This window comes from Varroa jacobsoni, unplaced genomic scaffold (genome assembly GCF_002532875.2).
Source record: "Varroa jacobsoni isolate VJ856 unplaced genomic scaffold, vjacob_1.0 scaffold_867, whole genome shotgun sequence".
NCBI classification, from domain to species: Eukaryota; Metazoa; Arthropoda; class Arachnida; order Mesostigmata; family Varroidae; genus Varroa; species Varroa jacobsoni.
In genome coordinates, this window is record NW_019213769.1 from 151,548 (window position 1) to 176,141 (window position 24,594).

Here is a 24,594-nt window from a genome sequence, read left to right on the forward strand (position 1 = left end):
GCAAATTGAGAGACAAACACAACTATCAGGAATAACGCTCTTTATTTGAAATACTTGATTTTGCTAAGCTAAAGTCTTAGAAATACCTCACAAGACAAGGTCTAAACTCACAGACCTCAACTTGAGCACCTGGTACGAAAAACCAAATCAATTAATTACTAATTAGTCAATGGGTCTGTATCTAAGTTGGTCCCTTCTCACTGACGTACTTCAAATGTCGCTATTTTATAAAATCTTTGTAGCTTTCGGTTAGAACCAATAATAACAACCCTTTAAAATATAAATAGTGAATGATCCTATAAAGGATTACGATGTATATGTAGAATGTGTGGAAAGTGTCTTTCATGTGTACTCATTTAACTATTTATAATTAAATTAAATATTCAAATTATAACTCATTTAAGATGTACGAACTGCGTTTGGCTGATGTCAGGACTGCAAAGGATCGGCCTTAATGCTCTTGTCAGGAACTTGACCATCAAGGAACGCTGTACGATACAGAATATACATATGTATTAGTTACGGTGACGGTTAACCAACGGCCGAAGCGAACGAGCTGCTGCTCAAGCAATGACGCACGGCGACAACGAATAATTAACTTTAAAGTTAATTCGCTTGAAGTTTCGTTGAGCAACTCATGATATGGAGCGTAGGCAACTGGATACACTGACAGGCTCAGCAACACCTTACGGCCTGCTGTAGTGACACGAGTAACAAGAGAAATGGGTCAATGGAAAAAATGTTCGACGACCACTTTAGATCTTTGAATAAAACTCAGGGATCATCCGACTGTAGGCAAGAAGTCATTGGAGAAATTGAATGGCTGAAGAAGCGCAGAACACCAGAACGGATTGGCCTGTGTTCGTAGGCCTGGCAGCCGTTTTGAGCGCTTCATTGAATCGGTTCAGAAATGAGTGGCGCCGCGGATGGGTCATGTCTGTCTGCCGGTCAGCTGGCACAATGCAGAAATAATGATTTTAAGGACAAACATGATAGATCAGAGTATTCAACAAACCGTACCAGCTTAATAACGACCACAGTTAAAATCAGTCGGCTAGGATCAAAGGCAGATCAGTAAACTAACTTACAACGGTGAATTTTAGGTATGAATCTAGGTATGAGTCATACAGAGCTGTAAATTAGCCCACCAAATCTTCCAAAGCGCTTTCGAAGTATTTACCTTATTGGGAAATTTTCGCTATATATAGTAGGTAAAGGACTTATCTAACCACAGACGCCTTTTACGTTCTAGCGAACTATTAATACGTATGCCACCGCTAGACAGCACTACAAAATTGTGTTTTAACAACATTGCGAAGGCTGGACAGCTTTCTGGTTGAGATGTTCAGCCTTCAATGGTTTCGTTGTTGCGTTCACTAAGTAGTTCTACAAGTTCATTTAGTGAATGAGGTATATATATATATATAGATCATTCAAGTTCATCTTCCAATCCATATGAATCTTCCGTTGAACAGCTGCTTGCATCGGGACCACAACTGCACCAACATGAGAAAAAAACAGAGCGGTAGCTATCGTTTTTCTTACTTCCTTCGACTCTCTCCATCGCGTCAATCATTGCGAATCTGACAGGCGTCAACGAACTATAAATCGGTGCAGTACAGATCTGACTTTTAGCCTCTCAGCTCGTCTCGCCCTCGTGCGCCCCGCACTGTTTTGTGGTTGAATAACCCTTTGTTTTGATTCTCGTTGAATCGGTTGTTTGCTCGGCTCACACGCGACCGCTGTCTTTCAAAGTGACAATCATCTAGGGAGATGTACGAACGACCTTCAGCGAGGTATCAAGCGATTATGGGAAAAGGATCAACACGCTCGGCAGTATTTAACGGTGGACTTGGTAAATTACAGCAACGGAGGTTCGATATTCTCGTAGTATGTCGAGTTCCAGCCGCAGTCTACCCCGATGCCTAGCTTTTGTCACCCGTACGATGAAAAGTTTCCCAAAATGGCTGGAGATCTGTTATCGCACAAGAGCACTCGGATGGCATTAAAGGCTTTTCGACAGGTATTTCGTTTGACCTGATCGGTAGCAAAGCAATCGACCATTCCTGCGCAAGAAAAAAATCGGTCGAAATGGATTAATGAGAGATCAAGTGATACGGTCGAGACTCCAGAAGTCGACGCTTTACTCACGGAGGAGTTGATAACCAGAATAATATAAACAAAACCCAGATTCACCTATCTCCTTTCTTCCTAAGCTTGTCGGCGGGTAGAATATTTGTAGGTGATGCTGACAGCAGGATGCGAGAATGACTCGCGAGTCCCCGCTAAAACCGTATGAAGCGGACTTCTCTAAATAACGATACGTGACCAGGTAGGGAATAGAGAATGAATGATCTAAGAAAAGCCGTTTGTGAGATATCTCATGATCGTAAAAATTGAACACCAGCAGCCTTTGAATAGATTAGAGACCATTATTATTATCATTACAGTTACCATCAACCGTACCCGATCGATTTGAAGAGGTGATTCTACAGGCTCAATGTATAACTATAGTATTCAATAGGACACTACGGCGCGCCGAGGGTTCGCTCAGCCTAATTAGTATGGACGGCCTGCCGCGTCTACGTCGACCATTTAAGTACGCTTAGGCATACTATTAGGAATAGTTGTACAGATTCGGAAAGTTACAATGTTGACACCGGCAGTGGGTTCACAAGTCGCAATGAGCATATACATGCATATCGTTGATTTCATCCGTACGTATCGATCTATCGATCAACTCTTTGGCTCCTCCGGGGGTTATTTTTTGTAACAATGAAAAAAGTTAGGATAATGCACTCGTAGGCCAGAATTAATAAGTGGGTCCTGTCAATTGCAAGCTTATTTCGATCAAGCATCTGCGAAAACACCCTTCTAATAAGCTCGCGTTATAGAAGATAAAGTGTACGGATCTGAGCATCTTCAAATCACGGATTTTTCAATTTATATCGTTTAAAAGTTGTATCGAAAATGAGCGTCGTTGATTCGGTCGTCTGCATGTAAATACTTAAGTGCAGTTTTAAGGTCACCATAACTACAAGGGCGCTAAGGGCGTCTGCTATGCGATTAATTTTGTGATATAAAATGTACTCGTATCAATCCACACACATATGATTGGATCAGATATATGATAGTTGGGTACCTCAGTAATTGAATGAGTTCAGCAGGAAGGGCCATCGTTCGCTAATCATGTTAAAGCCTCCATATATTTTAAACTTATTCGTTTTATCTGACCTTTGTGTGAGAGTTGCATTTTAAGATCAAAAGAAATAGCCAAACGAGCACGAATAAGGAAGCGGCTGCAGGACAAATTAGGTAGTAAAATCATATGTACAAGTTAACCTTATTTCTATTGTTTCTTCCAGTGGCCTAAGGGTCGCCGTACTTATGTTTGGAATCTCTGTCGAAATGGAGCTTTCCTGATACATTCCTTGACGGAAGGAACGTTTCAAACAACCTGCTCTTTTAAAGGCCGCTAAATTGGTTGACTTGGTAAACGTTGCCAGAGAAAACAGCAGAAAGTAGCACGAAGCGCGCGCGCCATTCAAATTATATTGCAATCATACAACCTAATGTTGTTCTTTTTACCTGTTTAATTCACTGTTTGCTTTGCAGCGCCGTATAAGGTGCTGTGTGTTCGTATCCAGACATTGCATGTGCTGCAGATGTGCCTAAAATGATAGTAATAACAACCGTAGATTAAAATCATATGGAAGTAAAACGAATGGTTGTGCATTTTCTATTACTTTTTTCCTGAGCGACCCTGCACACATACATACATAGATAGATAGATGTACATTGCTCCTGTTGGGAGAGGACTGACTTTGCCAAACAGATATCCGCCGTGCGTCGCTGCCAAAGATGGCGAAGTACGACGGGACACAACTGATAGAGCCGAAACTGAAGGAGAAAATTCTTTCCAACCCGGTAGTCGGCGATGGTATTTATTGTTGGCCATTGAGGTTTTACAGGTGACATAGTCCGCTCGCTGCTAGTGCAAACAACCCTACAATCACCGGTTACGAACCTATTCCTTCAGAACGAACAAATCGCCGGTCCTATTTCACTGCAGCGGCTTTCTTCTTGTTGGTTTATTTTTCGGACTACTGCCGAGGAAGCTCGCACCTGCGCTCTCAAAGCTGCGCTGTTAGCGTCGCCACCCTATGGATTTCACTAAGGATCATAGAATAGTCTGAGGGCAGACATTTCAATAATACCTCATTAATATAGGAGACACGCATTAGGTCACTGGCGTTCTCGCTAGCCCCCACAGTGGATAGCATACAAAAGCTAAAAGATTAATAATAATTGGCAGCACATCGATCTTTCGCAGTTGCTGACATTTCTTCTTTGTTATTAGTGTTATTACCCTTATACAATGTACAGTAGGAGCTTCTACGAATTTCCATAATGGCCGATCAGACCTGGCATAGTTTTCAACAGGGTTTTTCGCGATCAATCGCAACAACATGGTTCTTCTTTACGCTGCGCTCTTCCTTCCAGTTTATTAGGTGTGGTTTTATTAGTTGTTTCCTGAATGAGTGATGCAATAGTCTGATCTGCCGTATAGCACTAATGTGCATACTCAAATGCAGTCACAAGCATCTTCTTCAGAGCTTCAACGAATGTCAAAGTGTTGAGATCTTTTGCCTTCAGAGGGGAGAATTGCTGAAGTGCCATAACGATTTACAGAAAGATGGTTGCACTGGCTCTTACAGTGGTAGGGACCCCCGAAAACCCCTTAAAAAACGGGTATTTTAAAACAATATAGAGCTCATATACGTTTGATGATTGCATACAAATTTTATTCGGAAACCTGATGGCCACCATTTGACTATGGAGCGCAGACGCATCACATATCTTTAATAGTCAACACTTCATCTGTCTGCCTTTGCCAATCTTCTTTGTAAGCTGTCTTTAAGCACATTGAGGAAATGATCAAGTAACAATAGTCGCGTATGTATGCTATCAGACAAATTTAGCCTTCCTTAAGAGGCTTTGCAATGTCTATGTTAGAGAATAGGGTCCATCTGTCGCTATAGCAGTGGCTTTATCAGGGTGGCACCTTCAAGTACCTTAAGAATTCAATGACGGAAAATCATCACAAGCGAAACGTGAAGCTATTACGGTATTTGAAAACATTAATTCAGCACGAAGGCTAGCGGCGTACGGTTGAGCGACAGACGAGAGGCTACACCGGGCCTAATGAAACACGGCTGCCGATTTGTCAATGGGATGAGTTACCGAGAACTTTTACCAGAACTTTTCCAGTTAGATTTTTAAGTTTATTCGGTCCTAGGCAGTTCGTTTGGCTCTAGATTTAGAAACATTGTGTTTGGCTTAATATTTCTATTTCGTGGCACGCTCTTCCAAGCACCGACTTTAGTAGGGTTAATTGAGTGTAAATTCGATGGCCCGCCCTCTGAACCAAATCTGCTCATAAGGATCCTGCTTATCAATACAATGGAGTAGAACATTATGCTCTATATCACCTTGAGCGGTTTTTTGTCAAGTTACAAATTATTACATATTGGAACACAAGTATATTTGAAACATGACTGTAATCCTATTTTTACAATAGATTACATAGAGCTCAAGAGCGCATACAACCGAGGACCGCATTTCTATCATCTGTTGAAACAATCGAGGATTCTTTTTGCTAACGCCTGTCCAGCGATATGCGGTGACCGGCGAGTAAAGCGATAGTTTATGTTAACGTAAACAAAATTATTTCGTTCCGACAATGACGCAATAGCGGCAAATCTGTCTGCTAGATTCATGGGAGGTGGTTTAGATTCGAAATTGGGCCCAAACATTTCATTTCGGCTAGGGCCACCTATGTAAACAATGTTTAACGGTAGCATCGTAGGCAAAACCCAAAGATTTGTTAGTCAAATCATTTCAGCTTAAGGTAGACGATCCTATGGGCATTCATGCAAGCGATTTCAGATAAAGTAGCGAGGAAGTAAGCTACGTATCGATAAGTTCGACGTTGCTATATGCACTTTCACGAAATGATGACGCTTTTACCGGATCATTTCGTATCTAATATTTCGGCGTCTTTATCTCCGTAAATCATTTTTAGCAGGATACAATACGCTCGGTGGCTACAGTAGGTTTATTCGGGGAAAAGTTACTAGAGTACTTTTTGTCCTCGATCTGTGCTTGTTACACGAAAGGCCATAACAACAAATTATGTACAGCACGAATAACAGCTATATCAGCAACAGTTAGTAGACCTTCCTTCTCCGCTTAGCAGTCAACGACAGTTAAGTGAATTAAATAAGTAGGTGCCTTTTGGCCTTTTAGCAGCAGTAAAACGACAGCCGACGGTCCAAGTGAAGCACACGTGTGCCACAATAGAATCCATCATCGTCTCACTGACCGTTTCGCCATTCCTTGTGACGTCTAATTAGAGAAGTCAGGGAGGGAGATGGAGCTTCCCTTTCTAACCTGTGTAGGACCGTGGGTCCACCTCTGTTGTTTTATTGTAGTATCAGAGACCACCCCACAAGTCATCCTGATTTCGAGGCCAACGAAGAACTCGTTAGAACGATGACTGCATATGTGTAGAACTTCAAACATATTCCCGATGTGCTTTCAAAAAATGCTTCAGTCATCTTTGATATCATAACAAGTTCTAAAGCCCGACCTCTACGGTCGACTGGCTGTTCGGCCGTCGCTCAATAATAACAAATGATCCATAGCAAACACTGAATCTTATGGTTCCCAACATGAATAAACCAGATGGATATTAGGAGTCATTATTCCAGTTAGCCAATTGCATTAAACTAATTTAGATTATGACCGTATACGATACTCTGTCTTGTATAGATGAGGTATGTGCACCTATAAAATTATATGCCTTACCTGTTACGATCGTTCAGAAATCAGAAAATTGCCCACGGTGTGCATTTTGGAGACGGGCCAAATTGGACTAGCTAGCTATAAAATCGACGGTGGAAACCAGGGGGAAGTAACTAGCAACTAGTCAATTTTTAAACGTACGGCAGCATTTACTTATGATAAATATCGAGAATAATTGATTACAGCGAAGCTTGAAAAATATTGAAATTAATAAAAAAAAATATAGAAAATTGAAAATTTTTTATGGCGAGATAGTTGTGCAGCTTAATTTCAAAATAACCAGTTAGTATTTTAACACATGCAAGGCTTTTTTTATCGAAATAAATTTAATTCACTAAAAAAAACATGTTATAAACAATCAATTTTTTAATAGCCATCGCTGTCTCGGCGCAACTAACACAAGTTCTGTGCGACCTCCCCATTTTCCCTAGCTCTTTACCTATCTAGGTATATGCGTGCTAGCTAAGTAAAAATAAAATCAAAGTATCATAGAAGGAGTAAAAACGCGATTCTATTATGCGACCTCAAGCACGAAATCTATATTTACTCTAATGAATGAACGGGAACCAATAGAGTTAATAATGGATTCAATGTTTGTGTATAAATTCGCAGCGGGGCTTCTTTTTGAAGCTTTGTTGAAACGGGACACCGGATCGTTACATCGAACGCCATTAGCCACATGGAAGGACTTTGTCCTAGTGGTCCTATTGCTTATTTTTCCCGCAAAAGGAAACATTTGTTCAAAGAATCTACTGTATTGAAAATAATGCAACGTACACTAGTGAGACGTCAGTCTTATAGATTTACCACGTACAAGGGTATAATACCGTATTTGTTTGTTATTCGAATTTACCATCTGCAACAGGACAGCGGTTAGTTCACGGTTTGGCCGATGTGAGCATTTCAGGTGGATAAACCTTACCTAGAAGCTCCCTCGACTTTCGAATATGAGATTAGAAAAAAAAAACGAGACCTCATGCCATTGCTTCTTCGGTGAGGTACCGAAATGTTTTTAGTGTAAGGATACCATCAGAGTAGTATCGATACGAGCTTCATCGTGGACCGAAACAGTTAGATAGATATATTTTAATTACACTTTGTTCCGGATGCAGGACACAGTATCTTGTATTTTCGTTATAATATCCTGTTACAGACGTAATATGTAGTTGTTATTATTACTTAGTATTTAAAAATATTGTGCGCTGAGCTAAAGCAAAAGCGTAAGCAGTATTCAAGCCAGCGCCTATATCGCACTACGGAGTAATGATATCCACGATGTCACCTGGCAAATATCGTCGTACACAGATAGGTTGTCACGAGCGATTCGTGGAAGTTTCATAGCGTCGTTGTTTAGGTTTGGGTATACCTTCAGCCCGGAATAGTACTAGCGCTAAACGGAATTTTCCTTCTAATTAAAGGAGGATTGAATGCATTTGACTTTCACCTCATCGTCCGTATACACGGCTCAGCCGGTAACTATATGCTCCTTGATGCGATGGATGTCGTCCTGGTATAGCGGTTAGTTATTTAAAGCGACAACAACGTCGCCAATAGAAAAAGCTCAAATTGAATTTCGCTTCAGGTAATAACTATTTATCTATGGGCAATATATTCACATGTAATACTTTATAGGTCCTTCTTCATTTTATTTTGGATCCTGCATATACATAAAAAGCAAACAAATAATAGAGCACAATGATAGTCTGCGCTATGTCCTATGCAAGAAGAGACACTTCATTTCATGGCGGTGATTACCACTGTCGAATCCGCCGAAGACTATCTCTCACAATTGAGCCCTTTTTTGAGACCCTCTTTCAGATCATCCTTCATGACAAACACCTCATTATATGGTCCATATTGGGAATGGCCGCTACTATAAGATTGATCAACGATGCCTTACTACACAACTCGTATGAATGAAGAAAGTCATCATCACGTACCCCATTTATATGCACCTATTACTTTAGTACCTTTATGGTTTAAGAGCGATAATTTTAGTCTATTATTAGCAACTATTCGAGGATTTAAATTAATATTTCTTCATAATTCCGTAGATTAAACAGTTCCATGGCGTGCGGATTTTAAAATTTATCATCAGGCCTTGTATAGCCATATGTATACAGTCACAAGGGTACGGCCGCCTACCATGGAGTGGTTGGGGCAGCAGTTTTATATCGCTAGAACTAGAAACAAACTTGAAACTTTATGTACTGCCTAGGCTAGACAATGAACCTGAGGACTGTTTTTGAATCAGACCTTTCAGTAAAGCTTTTACTCTCTCATTGTCGTTACCACTATTTGGCGCTGAGAAGTTGCATCAATGATGAAAGTGAGTGTCGGACAGCGCATTAAGCGCCTTGATAAAGAGGCAAGAGAGACAAATCGTGTGTAATAATAATAGTACTAATAATAATTTGTCATTTAAACTCAGGCGGTTACTCTAGATACTACATGTATTCATGGAGTCAAATTGCTTGAGCTAGGTTTCGCTTGCATAAAAAAAATCCTGTTAAGCGAAAATGCAACCCATCGAGAGATTGGCGACCAGCTCTACTTTTCTTTGAGAAAGGAGATTTCGGAAGTCTAAGTGCTCGAGTAATCGAGATAGGCTCGAGGGGCAGGGGATGCGGGGTGATCACAGAGGCCGCCGTTGAGGTCGCCGAAAGGGGGCGGCGCCTCAACGGCGGTCAGGTACGAGTTAGGAACTCGATGGAGGATGAAGCATGGGTGGGTTTTTTGTTGCATGCGGCCCTCTCCCACCATAAGCTTGGCTGGCCGGCTGGTGGACGGGTTCGGGGATACTTTAAGTGCAGCACGATGTTGTCCTCGCAGTCAAACGCAAGCTATTTGGAAAGCTTGCAGCTTGCACAGACGGAAATCACATCTACAAAGTGCAAATTTACCTGTGCTAACTGTTCAAGGAGTACATTGAAGTGAAAGCGTGGCTATTGAAAGCGGATCTGAAGTACCCAAAGGGTTTTCTAGTAAATAAGGGAGTTTTCATTAACGTTGCCTTTTCGTTATGTCTTCTCCTGAAACTACCGAAATACGAGGCTCGAAAACATCAGCCTCGTCTTTCTTTATGGAGTCCTTACTCAGTTCACCTCATCAGGGATATGTTTCAAGGGAGGAAATGGGACCGCTACAGGGCTTTCTGCCGTGGCCGTTCCCGCAGGAACTCGGAATCTCCCCTGAGCAGCAGCTGGCGTTTCAGGCAGCAGCTCGTGCAGCACTGGCCTTTCGTCTTGGCGTAGCGCCACCTCCGAATATACCATTGCCGCCTCAAGGTATCGCAGCATTACATGAAATCAAGAGAGAAGAAGCGATGCCGATTGGGCTACTTCCTCGGTCCTTCACAGATCTTGGATCTGTTGTAACGGCGTCCGTCGCGGAACCTAGGTCGGAACAACAGGTCGCCGAACCACGGACCTGGGTGCCACCCGTCGGTCGCAGCTCTCCGGATCGCCAGCATGCCGACGACATTAAGCGAATTCGTACTGCTTTCACTGGTAATCAGCTTCTTGAACTTGAGAGGGAATTCTCTTCAAATATGTACCTGTCTCGATTGAGACGTATCGAAATTGCCTCTCGTCTAGGCCTCAGTGAAAAACAGGTAAAAATCTGGTTTCAGAACCGTCGTGTTAAGCAAAAGAAGTCTGGAAAAGAGGTAGTCTGCACCAAAAACCACTGCGGATGCTGCAACAGTTCGTCGAATCGCAATAGCAGTAGTAATAGCAGTAAAGTGAAGGAGGACGGTGCCGGAAGCGGCGTGTGCAGTTCATCTCAGGAATAGCATAGACGTGAGAATTACGTACGGAAGTCCACGATGCCGAACACTCGAGTGACCTTGTGCTGGCTTATTGTGACCCTATTCCTGTCTCGAAGCAAACTCTATGTACAAAGAACGACAAGCAGAGCGGGCACTCGATCAATCAATCTCCGCGACGTCAGTCAAACACAGCTGATTTTTCACCATTAATAGCCTGTACATATACATATATTGTTTAAGGTGATTTTAGGAAAATAATAATATATCAGGGAAGATACAGAGTACTACGCGTTCGATTTACTGATGTCTTCTTTCTAGGTAGATTAAACGATTGTGGACGTACTTGTAAAGTACTTGTACCGTACGTTAGAGAGGAGATCGACAATCGCTTGAAATTTTTTTGCATTCTAAAGGTAAACAAGGATTTATCTCCTAACGTCATTGATGCTAATGCACACATTATACCATTATTAAAACGTGATAAATACAATTCCGTAACGAAACACGCTGTTTCTTTAGAACATTTTTACACTTGCAGATTTGCGTCGCGTGACTACAAGCTAGCTAATGCTACTAGTACTAGGAATCAGTAGGCAATTAATCCGCATGTCGAAAATGATACTGTTTTCGTAACGACGGAGTGGTTGGCCAAAGATGTGTGTCATGCAGATCTGTCGTGAATAGATTCTGGTATGACAACACATTATGGAGCAGACAGTCTGCTACAATTAATCTAGCCTTTGTACCTGCCTAACTGGATCATAGAGATCGTTTTAAATAATGGCTAAGCGTTGTTAATTTCGAAATTTTTGGTGTAGTTCAATCATGCTGATAATGAGAGAAGCGCGCTTTTCAAATGTTTCGGAACAATAATAACTAAAGCGGAAAAGGTGCATAGGTGCAAATTGTACAAGGGATAGGAAAAAAGATTTTCTTGATACGTAATAAATGACCGTTTCCGCAATGCGGAAGAGAGCAACGTACGATAAAAACCTACCATTACCAAGCCAATTAATAATAACTAGAAGGTAGGTAGATGTTAGTTTCTAATAATGTTATTACCTATGCAAAAATGATAGTTTTTAAAGGAGGACTAAAAAGGACATATTGTCGTAATCTTATATTTTAACGAAAATGAGAAATAGAAGCATAACTGCTGTATTATTGTTTCTGTTCATCCAGTATATGATTAGCTTTAAATTGACCGTGATGCGTTGATGTGCTTATAACTACTTCGCTAATAATAGATTTTGTGTAGTTTGAAAATAGCTATTCATGACTATAGGTAAAACCTAAAATAACAAACCTAAAAAAAGAAAAAAAAAAAAACTATTTGAATGATATAAAGGGTCAAATAGGTTTTTCGTTTTTATTCCAGTCCTACGTAGATTCCGCCATTGTTCTCATTCATGGTTTACTACCTAAGATTTACGTGTCACCATCGTCATTACATCTTGAATGAAGCCCAGGCGCAGAAACGCTACTGTTTTCTATCGCGCTGCCTAAAGCGGAATTTTCGATGCTGAAGCGAACCAGTCGCGTAGACTGAAGCTGAAAGTTGACCATCAACAAAATGCCGTAACTTAATGAATAACCTCTACGTACCAATGTAGTTATTGTGACTCGAGTGTTGACTCGTTATTGTACATCAGTAAAAAGCGCTCTATTTCGAGGGAACTGCCAAAGTCTGTTCAATTCTATGCTAGAAGCCATTGGGTCTACGTACGATCATCCATCCTCATATAACGTAACGATTTCATATTGCTTAGATGTAAATTGGCTATATTAGCTACTGTTTAATTACAATACATACAGTATGTCGGACAGAGATACACAAACACGCACGTTCACTTGTGTGTCCGCGTATCTCTGCATCGATTAACGGCTATATAGAAAAAGGTAGCGAAACAAGCCTGAAAATAATTTTCATATAGAATCAACAGTCGTCTACATACGATAAACTAATACAAAAAAACGTTATAATCATACCAAACAATAATGTTGCTGCTGCTAGTAACAGTCTTAGCATGGCACAGACAATGGCTAGCTTCATTTCAACGGTCCCGCAATGATTGTTACGAACAGATGCTTGTGAACTTATGTCGGCGAACAAACCTTTAAAACTAAAATTTCTCTTATATTGACGAAATGATGCCGGGCTCGCTGACGGCTTGAGGCTCTGTCGACAAGATAATAGGCTGTTTGTACAAGCAGGATATCTGTCAGTAAAAGAATGCTGTTATTTATCTATTAGTGTGTTAGCGATATACTCCGTAACCTATCGGTCACGACCAGATCCCGTCTCGAAGAGTGAACTTAAGGTTGTCAGAGTGGTCAGTAACGCATCCCATAAAAGCATGTCTTTATATTACAACTGCGTCGGTAAAGGCGGAACACCGAATGACTAATATGGTGACTGATGCTCGTTGGATCCTAAACATCTATATGCACCATAGTCATTCATATAAGTTCACATATATTTTGTATTCGATAATATAGAGCATTTCACGGCACAGAACAGCTTTCCCTTAGCATGCGTCGAAATACTACGATCCCTAATGTTTTTGGTTTTGTTATGACTTGTTAGATTATGTTATACAAATCTGGAGTAATCTACGAAGAAAGCCTTTGAGCAAATTCATAAGAAAGTAGTGTTCGATTGAATCTGGTGGTGACACTGATACGCGTCGGACGCTTACTATTGGATGGAAAATATTTTTTGAAAAAAATGTTCGTTTAGGAAATAGCGTTTCCAGTAACACTGATTGTTATTACTAACGCCCAAGGCGTTCGTTTGCCAAAGTATAGTTTTATAGCGAAATGATATCGATCTCATAGTTGAATACACAACCAAAGGACATTTTGTCCAGATGATTTTAATCGTTGCTCACCGTTACTGGCGACAGTTTTTTTTTTTTTGATTAATTTTAGATTGTAGTCAGTTTTCTTATTGGTTTACGACATATTGATTCGAAGTTAGCCTAATAAATTGTCGACATTCGATTCTGAAGAGTGATTGATAAATGGCAGGACTATAAATCAGACAAAAACGATACAGAAAAACCTTCACATAGCGTGCTTCCATTTCGCAAGTCTGAGGGTTCGAATCTGTCTGATCCAATGCAAATGCTATAGACCTAATCTGCATGCGAAAATCGTCCGGTATGTACGTAGCAGCGTATGGGTTTAGCTTATTCGTGTGCCAGTCCCAGTTCTGGGTCGATACGCTCGACAAGAATACCACAAAGCAAAGCTAAGCTACGTTATCGCAAAGCTCCCGTACACTTTTGCACAGTCGGACACAATGCGAATTAACCTAAGACTATATAACTGGCGAATACAAACCTCTTTTAACAGTGTATTAAATGCTATATCGGCTATTAGGAAAACAATTGGCAGCAGCTTGGCGGTGTCAACTAACTAATGGAACGATATCCCAACGCAAGACGGTGGTAACAAGGGAAAATATTTTGGCGCGGCCAAAAAACAACCTTCTGGAGGTAAACTCTTACTGTCCCAGAAGTTCCTCATCGCATCGGTGGTCAATGACTGATTTCTTACGCGGAATGATTCAAGATAGATGTTCGTACTAAACTCTCCTGTCAAGTTGCAACTCGTAGCGTCAACAATCCTTGTTAATTATATCAATTAAGTAGGTACATTTAGTCGATTTTAAGTTGTCAGCGATATTCCTGCTCTTCGTATAAACGATTATATTGCGTTACGGCATGATTATGATCCATTTTTCAGAGCTACTAATACAATACTTCCGTATGGTCCGTTCCGAGCGAAAAAGAAGGGAGACGCAAAGGCATATGGCTAAAAGGGTATGCCAGCAGGACAGACGTGAGACCTTCTTCATTGCCTATAAAGCAGCTGCAATATGAGAAACGATTTTACAGTTATGGCTACAATGACGCTATTTTTGAAATATTGCTTTTCGACAGCTTGATTGTTTTGTCTGTTAGATGCTCTGCTCCTTCCATATTTTGTGTTCGATGGGGAAAAGTGTTGTAGGGTAAGTGTGGAACAGATATCCTATTTCTGCTGAACTTTCTTTTTTTTAGGGCATTCTTCGCTTGAAAACTAATATTATTTGTGTGTTTCTCAGCTAAAGTATTTTAGCAAAATGATAAAGGAATATTCAGATTAATTTTTTAAAGCTCGTTTTAAACTGTGAACTAAAACAAATCATTCTATAATAAGACTCGAAAATGCTCTTCGTCGCCAGCAACCTATTGAAATGGCCACAGACGCTCTTTGTCACGCCGGATACGTTCCTTCTCTAAGTATCTTCAGCTTACATTGCGTTACAGGTAAATATCAATGGATATACGTGCTCTGTCTAATCTGAAAAAACTAATTACTGTGTAAGTTTTCAATAAACATATAAACTTATAACTTAATATGCAGTATAGTTAAGATCGTGTTGACTGTTGTATGACTATTGTAAAGTATGCGGAATTCGCTCTCAGCTTCATTGACTGTAACAAGGCAAGGTGTATATAGGCCGATAGTTGCAGATTTCTATTAGAATTTTCATAAGATCCAATAATAACATCCGGACATTGGAATAAAGTAGCAATAACTGTTGGTTGAGCTATTTAACTGAAGTTCACCCATGAGATGCATCAGCTTATCTTTATCATCTATGATTCGAATCGAGGTTCTTAAGTTCAAATGCATCAAATCTAACTTCTATTATTGTGCAACATCTATTCTGAGCGTTTCTTAATTAGCTCACTTTTCCTTTACAGCTTCGTTTATCCCAAAGTTATATTCTCAAACTGAAGGTGTCCTATAAAGGCTGTTGCATGATGATTTCATAAAAAGTCATTACATTGAGTTATATGACATGATTACTCGGAGGCAGGGTCGAATGAAGCTATGTAAGCCACTGCGTTTCGTGCGTGTACGAAAGTAAAAAATATCGTTTTTTTACCGAATTTTACAGAAAAGCTGAAATGGCCTCGAGAGTAGAAATTGGCTTAGCAGGAGCGCCTCTATTTATGCATGTGTCAAGCTATTATCGAACCATATGTTGCCATTGTGAACAACGTGTGGTGTGCAGTTGTATAGTTGGTATGATGCATCGTTTGGATACTGCCGTTTGATGTACTACACCGGGGATAATCACTATGGATAATAGTTTCTACCAGAATCCCAGACGACCACGACTCTTCTCTACAGTCAAGTGGCTTTGGCGAACATTGTAAGTGTGTCTATTTGCTCATTAACGTTTGTATATACCACTACATGAGACATTCGAAAGCAGGTCGCTAGTAGTGAAGCAAAGTCCACTGCAGATCCTGGCATACAAATTATAATCCCCGACTTACCTAGCTGAAAGAAAAGCATCTTCTTTTCTAGCCATAATCACAAACTTTTCTATGGAAAATGTATGTTCATTTCAAGTTCACTGAATGAGTCGCTTCCTTGCAGAAAATCATTGGTGGCACCTCTCATTCATATAACCTCTATTTTAAGGCTATATGGATTAATGCAGTTGCCCTCTGCGTTCTATATTTTTTAGAGGTGAATTGATTCTAGTGAATCTATTTTACTTGGGCCACATAAGAGAAGAGCCTTTGACGAATCTGCTAGCATAACTTTTTCTCCATCTCAGCGCAAACTCTAACCTATATAATAGCGCTCTTTACCCTATTTCTGGATATCAAGTCATGAAACCTATAAGACTTGTTCTTCAACTTGGAAATGATAAACAACGCTGCATATATTTTAAGTAGTTTCGCATGTGTTCTAAATAACCTGTGGTACAAGTTGAATTCCTTTAGGATGAAAAAAAAGCCAACGAGAGAGAGTATGCAGTTAGAGAAAGCCATGGCTGTAACCAACACCCATATTGGTTTCAGGTATATAAGTGAAATAAGTACTCGTATACCATCAATATTATTTACCGGCCACCCTGCTCAATTTCCAACGAAATAACCTTAACATACATATAAAGGAGTCTTTTTGCGCGTTATTGATAGAGTTCTGCTGAGTGTTATCAATAGAAAAGGTGGTTATGTTACGGCATGTTACAATACGGTACTACGAAACAGATTGTTTCGAATCCATGCTCTCGTATTTATTCCAGAGCTGGTACTATCTTTGTCAATTCAAGATCATCCATTAGCCTAGATTTGCGTTTGTGTTGCTACTGGATGCGTAATTCTTTGCCTGAACCTTGTTAAGGAAGTGCGTGCTGCAAAACACACATTGTCCTAATCCGGAGTCTATATGTGATAGATTATCACGGGTAAACGACTGTCACCTTCTGCTTGCGTTTTATGATGAGACTAAGAGTTAGTAGACGTACCCATTTACTCGCCGATGCTGTGCTGGTTGCGTGAGATTTTTTTGCATTACTTGGAATTAGATTTTTTTAAGCTTTTTTTTAAAATTAAATTTTTAAAGGACGTTTAACGGAAAGTTTAAACGTTAAGAAACATCAGGAACACAGTCGTGTACTGAAAAAGACGCCGCGTGATTTATCTAATTGGCCACTTCCATGGAATAATAGTAAAGACATCGATACCACTAACGTTACGCTCAAGTATCACACGTATTTTAGTGCTTAATTTTTTACAATTTATCATAAATAAAGTTTTCGTGTTCGTAGAGAATCGATTTGTTTACTGGCAAACACTACTGAATTTATTTACGATATTCGTAATGTTTTGTTAGATCAGTGATCCTTTTGCTACCACTGCAGATCTAGATACGATGTAACATTACATTAGTTGAGGGTGAGCCAGGGTAGGCGTTAAAAGAGACAACAAGAACCTGATGGTCGGGTCGAATTTTTTCAAAGCAGAACTTTTTTTTTTTAAATTTCTATAGTTTTTTCACTAAAATAGCTGATTGGCTGTTTTTGATGGATTTGATAAAGTCCTATGTTTCGTTGCCGAAATCGAAAACACGTAGAACAAGGAAATCCTTTTAAGGTACACATTCTGATGATGATTACTTTGTGGATAGATGGCCTTGACTACGTTACGAGATCATGAGGTTAGTGCTACGAATGACTAGTAGTAAAAACATTATTCTGTGAAGTTGAGCCATCCTATTAATCGTTCTTGATTATCTTGAAAACGATGAGTGGGTCAAAAGAAAATGAAAAAGAAAGGTTATCCACAGTAGAATAAGGAGAGCTATTTCTCAAAAACCCCATTTAATGGCTATACCAGTGTATATAGACTTACGATAGTTTAACAGACCATTATAATAAATGAGCAACAACTTTTTGTAAGGATTTTTTGTAGGACATTTAACAGAAGCCCAGAAGTGTGCCTTAGATTGATGCAGCACCCCGTAGAAAAGGCAATTGATGCCCCCGAGAATCAGCCATATAGATCCTCCTCAATTTTGACTACAAAATGCGGGGATCTGCACGAACACTCAAGGAAACTTTAACTGTAGTACCCTGGGATGACCGTAACAGAGTTATGCAGCGAATCGAATTCAGAACACAGGAATGAAAAACAAATTTAAGGCATTATTCTAAGTCTATTCCTGTCCAGTTAATTATTCTTATCTTCTAGTATTACAACCAGGTTGATTTTATTTTCTACTCAGTATAATAGAATGTTGCCACCCGAAAAGCACAACAATCGACCAGGTTAACGTAAAAAATTACACACGGAGCGTTTTAGCATAGCTCGTCCTTTGCCATATTCGCTTCATATTGTATATAGGTCTCCGTAATAGTAATGAGACTATTAATCTCATTCTGTATAGATATATATATATATATATGTATGAATATATATATTTGTTTTGTTTTGCGTTATGCAGCTTCCGTAGAGGTAGTTTGTTTTGGGCACCCAGCTAACAGTCAACTGCCAGCGAAGTCGCATAAATTAAAAGTACTAGACGAATTTGGCCGTCTGCCCTTAGAGACAGAAAGCTGTTCTAATGTCAAAGCCCAAAGTTAACGAAGTGAGTTAGGCTTCTGATAATGGCGGAGTTATGATTCCCTGTCTGCGATTTTTTTCGCTGTCACCCTGCTTGATGCTTTTTTAGTTTAGATGTAAGTTCTGTACGCATTTGCGGCATTGCCGCTTATAGGATACTTCCGTATAAATTTCATCTTGTACGCGCCTTCGCGCTATTATAACAGCCTTATTTATTACGATCTCATAGCTGGGGGCTTCTACGAATGGCAGAATCCGCTTTCCCGAAAACTTTTGAAGTAATTTGCTACAAGCCTACTTAGGGTTAATCAGTTCTCAGTGAAAGAATTTTCGTTGATGGATACAGCTGGTGTACGTGCTTAAATACATTTTAATAACCAAATAAAGTATTCCTTCATACCATATTATAGTTACAAAAATTCTATAGATCCAGTAGAATAAATTTTACCACCAACTGTTTTTTTAACTGTTATTTAACGGTGGACGTGTAAATCGATAATCTGTAGGGACATCTTTAAAAATCAGGGCTCTAAAGCTTCATTCGTACATGATTTCGTTCGTACAACTCTGCAATCGTCCCATTTGAGCTTACAACTATAATGAGTTTTCTTCCACTAGAACAATATATATATATATATGCACCATTTTAAGAGTATTGTTGAACTAAAATGAATTTTTCTAAAATTGCCTCCTGAATAAAACATTTTTCTTCCTCGTAATATCTGAGAATAAAAAAAGACACCAACATTATTTTCAAATAATTTGAAACTAAAATTAGGCTAAGTGGCAACGTTTTTTGCGTCTATCTAAAAAATGTCGAAAATCGTTACACATTGTTTGATACAGTTGGTTCTCAATAGGGAACGAAGTGGTCCCGACGCTAACCTGGACCACGACATGTTCTCAAGTTCAAGGCAGCACATAGACACGTCGCCCATCAGGGGGCAACTGTTTTGTGCTGCTTCTACTCATGCTGCTGACTACGACTAGCTTATTCACTTTATCTACGTAGAGGTAGATTAGGCTAATTCGGAGCAATTATTTCTCTCACATAGGAAAATCAATTGAGTCCGAACAAATATTGTAACTTCTCTAGAATAATAGGTAATACCTAGTTGTTCTCCAATAGTCGAAATATTATTGGATGATATACCTTCCTAGAGAAGTTTTCAACTATTTTTCAGAACAGAATGTTTGGCTTTGTTTCAGGTTACCCCCCAGGCGTTTCCCTCAATGAAAAGCTTGATTCTAATTTGAACTTACTTATAGAAAGGGCATTTTTTCGAATTCAGTCGATGTTTACCACTAGTTACGGTGGATGTTATTACTAGTTACAGTGAAACGATGTGCAAGTTACAAGATACTGATTTTTGCACATAGTTTTCGAGACGTTTCGCAAGTGGATAGCTTATCATATTTTACATACAATTAGAATTATCTAGAGTCCGATTGCTATATTAGAGATTGGCTCTAATACATTCGCTTGGACACGGTCGATACCCATGCAACACATTATCGAGAATGATATTTGACCAAAAAATACCAGAAGGCCCACATTCAGCTTGATAACAGCCGTTGATATCCAACCGAACCAAACGTTTAACACATTTTGCTAGCTCAGTTCGCTTAAAATTAAATAAGATACACCCATCTGTAAAGATCGCAGGAACATTCGAGGCGCTAGCCTTTTTTGAATGGTGACTGCTTTCAGATGCGACCTTACGTAGAACAAAAATCGAAGTGTAACAGACGAGTGAGAAGCTACTGTGCATTTAGGAAGGGCAGTGATGCCTCTACTTATAGAAGAATATATTAGTTTCAGTACTTTGATATATACTTAGAAGGAGAGACTAATTAGCTCTGTTTACTATCTCTGGAGTTTGTTCATCGTCTCCGCCAATTCCTCATAGCACACTTCAATCGCGGTCGACGAGTCAGGACTCATTAGGCTGTAGTGGGTAAAGTCTGCGCTACGAAACAAACACCTTTTTGAACCTTTATAGTCTTATAGGTATGTCTTACTGCTTCAGTTACCGCCACCCACCGTCCATAGGTATTTTAGATAGCTTATTCTGCATCATAAGCCATAACTGAGCACAGGAATTCTCGACCGTCGCGCGCCTCCGATGCTGGCGCACTCAGACTTCCGTCTATCGTTGCAGTGTGAATTCGGCATTCTTTTTTCCTAAACTCTTTACACTCCGAATGTGGCGACCTCGTAGGCTACGTTTCTCTTGTCGCCCAAGCCTTTTTTCGTCGACACTAGTTTTTTCCGGGAAAGTCTTTCCGCTGTCTCTTTCACCCTTTCATTCAGCATGGTACCTTATGGACGGTAATCTGACGCCGCTAACGGTTGTCTCGACGGTGGCCTGCGTCTCACAGCGACCTGGCCATGAGTTTTTTTTTTATCTCTTGATCAGTGGCTTCCGCGCTCTTCTTCGCAGAGCTGGCCAGTTTTCAGGTCTTGTAGCTCGGTCACTTCCACAAATTTGGTCGAAGGTGAGCTTTGTCACAGCCGCCAACTTGTAACGAACAGAGCAGTTGGTTACAGACTGACAATATATTGGTTAGTGGCTATGGCCTCTATACCGTAACCTCGCCTAAATTAAAAGCTGCTTATTATTTATAATCTTATAACATATTGTGTATTCAACAAACTTTGTAACGGAGCCATTCTTGCGCTAGTTTGTTTGGAACGATGATTTTTAATTGAAGTGTTAGAGACACTTTCGTTTATTTTTAGCACCCTAGCAGCTTCTGGGAAGCCATATACTTAAGAATCGCATTTCCATAAGTAATATTTCTATCTAGGGCTTTTTGAAGTAAATCTACATTGGGATATGCTTGCTTGCCGGTTGTTTTTTTTTTTATGACATACACACGGACCTCAATATAGAAAATAAGTGAACTGAAGCCAACGTTACATATACCCTTTGCTCAATAATTAGGACACGGCAATGAGGTCTAGCATTTTCATCAAGTACACTGTAGGTTTATGAGTCTCTTAGGGAAATTTAAATGGCGGGCTGCATTTACTATTTTAGTTTCGTGAGTACATTGCAGTAACAGATGCCACCAACGTTATAGCAGACGCCCCAAAAGGTACTCGACGCTGCCACTGAACTCGATCTCTCATCAGCGCTATGCCATTCTCCCGTTTGGTCTTTTTCGGGTGTCAGTAGAAATTGAAGCTTGCCTCGTCTATGGAAGTAATTAAGGTTTAGGCAATTGTACACTACACGCATTTCCAACTGGCTTAGAGTCAACCAAAGAGGATCAATTTTTTATTAATTTTTCAATATGTTACATGTAAAACGCCAGTTTCGGCCAACAGAGTAGGTTGCGGCAATACACTCGTGCCCTTGAGATCCCGATATCTGGGAACCTCCTCGTTGGTCTTCAACGTTTCACCATTTACTTGCCGTGCTTCCCTTGAAGATTTCCTTGGCCTATGTGTTCATCAAGCTTCAATGGATATTTGCAACACTGTGGTTTTGGAAAAATACCAACTTGCGACTGAGCATTGAGTTTCCAGGCCAAAAAGTGTTTTCCCTTCTCATCTAATTTTTCCTGGAGTAAACTCAACCGGTTTTTTTCCAGGAGTTTTTAGGGGAATGGAGTATCTAGCAACCAAACTTCGTCTACTAGCGTTAAAAAGTTATTCACTTTTAAAATCGTTCCGCCCAATTTCTTTTACCCATTAAGCACCACCCAAAAGAAAAAAACAAGTTTTAGTGTGTAGGTTGAGCTCAGTAAGCAAATTCAGTCATTAGCTCCTACTTCTCTGACGACTTATCTTTCTTTTCCCTAATATGTCTGGGAAGTTCGCGCACTATCGTCGTAACATGTTGCATTTATATGGCTATCGGTCAAAGAGAAACAACCGCTTGATGTTATTTTCGTCGCGCTGCCATAAAACTTCAACCACGCAATGTATCTCATCAGCCTTTTGTACATAAAATAGCCTCGTACCCATCCTAGACTATCAGGTCTCACCAATATCATAGTGATGTTATCCACTTCATTTTAAACAGAAGGGCAATACATTGTGACTCTTTCGAGTAGCTTTTTATATCTTTACTGATTGCTGTTTGTTTTTTACTCTCTTCTCGGTTTCGATTTTCTGCTCCGATATATATCAAACCCAAACCATCGGTAGGTGTCCCCTCGCAGCTATCTCTGCCTATAGTCCGAATGTGTCAACACCCAAGTCCTCCTTCTGCCTGTTCGTCTTAGACATCAACGACATTGTTATCTACAAACGAACGCGACATGCCGACAATTGACAGAGGCCCTCATTCGCAGATCTGGATCGATTAATGCTCGACCGATAGTATTTTCGTAGCCTGCAAAAGATGAAAAATAGATCAGCGTACATGTGCGATATTTTAAGCACGACCTGCCTCTTTCTACATCCAATCACTGTCGAAGTCAATTGAATGAAAAAGTAATATGCGAGATCTTGAGAAATATGTTTACCTGGATCTGTGCAGAGGCTTGCAGTCGGTGTCTGTAGGCCATCTGTAGGCAAAATAAAAAAGGATAGAGTTGTAGGTCTGTGCCTACTATTCCTGAAATAAAACTGTGTTATCGCTTGAATTAAGTCAAAAAGCCTTTGTCGGCCAAATAAAGCTGATTCGGAACGATAATTTAGCAGTCGGCGCTTGGTTAAACACGGTTAGAATGACGGCTAGAAGTTCAGCCGGCTCGTGGATACTTTTGCGTATAGCATGAATAATAATGGTAACGGCACAGACCATTCTTAACTTCTCGATCAGACCGCCTGATTGAACTGAAACCATAATGAACGATACTCAGAGATACCGCAAGTAAAAAAAGGCACGTAGGAAACGATATGGTATTATCGCATGAAGAGCATAATTGCAGTGCGGAACTGAACATGATAAATGCCATTTACGCACGACGTGAGGGGCTATTGCAGCCAATCGTTTACAGAATCGCATATTCTAGATCCTGATAGGGTAACTCTGATGTGACGTTCATCGCAAAACGACGAGCGGAGTATATCACGAAAGGCATTTCTCTAGCGGATAGTCACCAGGGCCTTCATATGAGCTCTCAGCCCTCAGCTGGTCGTGCCAATGTTATGACTTTTGCATTACCTTCGATTTTCGCTCTGATCGGACAGAAGTCCTAACGCGATCATTTTGTTAAGTAGTTCGTAGCGTTTTTCCTGCGATGCTCCGGTCTGAAATGTGTCGTAAGTGTTATCGTGTCTAGGGAGTTGAAGCTAATAGCAACAATTATAGGTGTAAGGAAAGACAATGTCGATGTTGAACGGCAAATCTGAAGCAAATACGCTTTGAATTATCGTTGGTTCCGGTTACGGAGATAATCAGATCACCTTTGCAAGCGTTCGTTCCTGGTGAATCCGTTGCCGAAGTGCTAAAGTAGTGAAGCCTAATAATTGCTCGGTTTGTGCTAAGCTACTGCTTTCGAATATGTGAGACGTCGTGATCTACAGATGATCATCATCATCTATACAAACAATGATGACGCGTCGTCGCTCGAAACGGCTGCACCGAGCTAAGTAAGATAAGTAAACAGCGTCCGTGCATCCGTCTTAGTGTCTTGCACCTAATGGTGTCAACTCGTAAATTATCGAAACACTTGCCCAATCATCAGTCAGAGTTCGAAGAGCAGCTAATATTCAGCAAGTTTACCGAAGTTTACAGAGGAAGATCCACAGCCTAGCCTCCTCAGTAGTTGTCAAACACGCTCTCATGTGTCTATTTTCCGCGCTCCATGCTAAGGATGTACAATATTAGCCTGGCAATATCTTCTGAGATAACGTTCCGGGCCAAATCTGGGCTGATTAACAGGCCTTCGAGGAAGTTCACGGTCCCACGTCCCGCTCATGCGGTGTTCCGAAGCTGTTGAAAAAGTTTAACCACATAATTTTAACTGATCGGGCGGAACAGAAGAGACAAAAAGCTTCGCAAAATCTCTAAATAAGCGACAAAGTCATGTGACGGCTATTCAAAAACATCCTCGTTATGTATACTCTAGTGTTTACCG

At 40.3% G+C, this 24,594-nt stretch overlaps 1 protein-coding gene and 1 long non-coding RNA gene across 3 annotated transcripts; one reads left to right on the plus strand and one right to left on the minus strand.

The window, feature by feature from the left end:
* Positions 1-9,287: 9,287 nt before the first annotated feature.
* LOC111264496 (uncharacterized) lies at positions 9,288-12,188 on the plus strand. Of its 2 annotated transcripts, XM_022840472.2 has the most exons (2): positions 9,288-10,376; positions 10,499-10,567. In XM_022840472.2, the coding sequence occupies exons 1-2, from the start codon at positions 9,890-9,892 to the stop codon at positions 10,510-10,512; spliced, it is 501 nt and encodes a 166-aa protein (XP_022696207.2). In that variant the 5' UTR covers positions 9,288-9,889; the 3' UTR covers positions 10,513-10,567. The 2 variants fall into 2 exon arrangements, with proteins under 2 accessions (XP_022696207.2, XP_086826233.1); XM_086970107.1 differs by having other exon boundaries at positions 9,288-12,188.
* A 9,667-nt stretch (positions 12,189-21,855) lies between these two features.
* Positions 21,856-24,053, minus strand: LOC147752943 (uncharacterized). Its single transcript, XR_015312713.1, has 3 exons — positions 23,921-24,053; positions 23,035-23,076; positions 21,856-22,901 (listed from the first exon to the last, which is right to left on the minus strand). It is a non-coding gene; the product is annotated as an uncharacterized LOC147752943 (long non-coding RNA).
* Positions 24,054-24,594: the final 541 nt, after the last annotated feature.

Bases quoted from the DNA above. Each gene is read 5' to 3' on its own strand.
- LOC111264496 (XM_086970107.1), top strand. From the start codon at position 9,890: ATGTCTTCTCCTGAAACTACCGAAATACGAGGCTCGAAAACATCAGCC.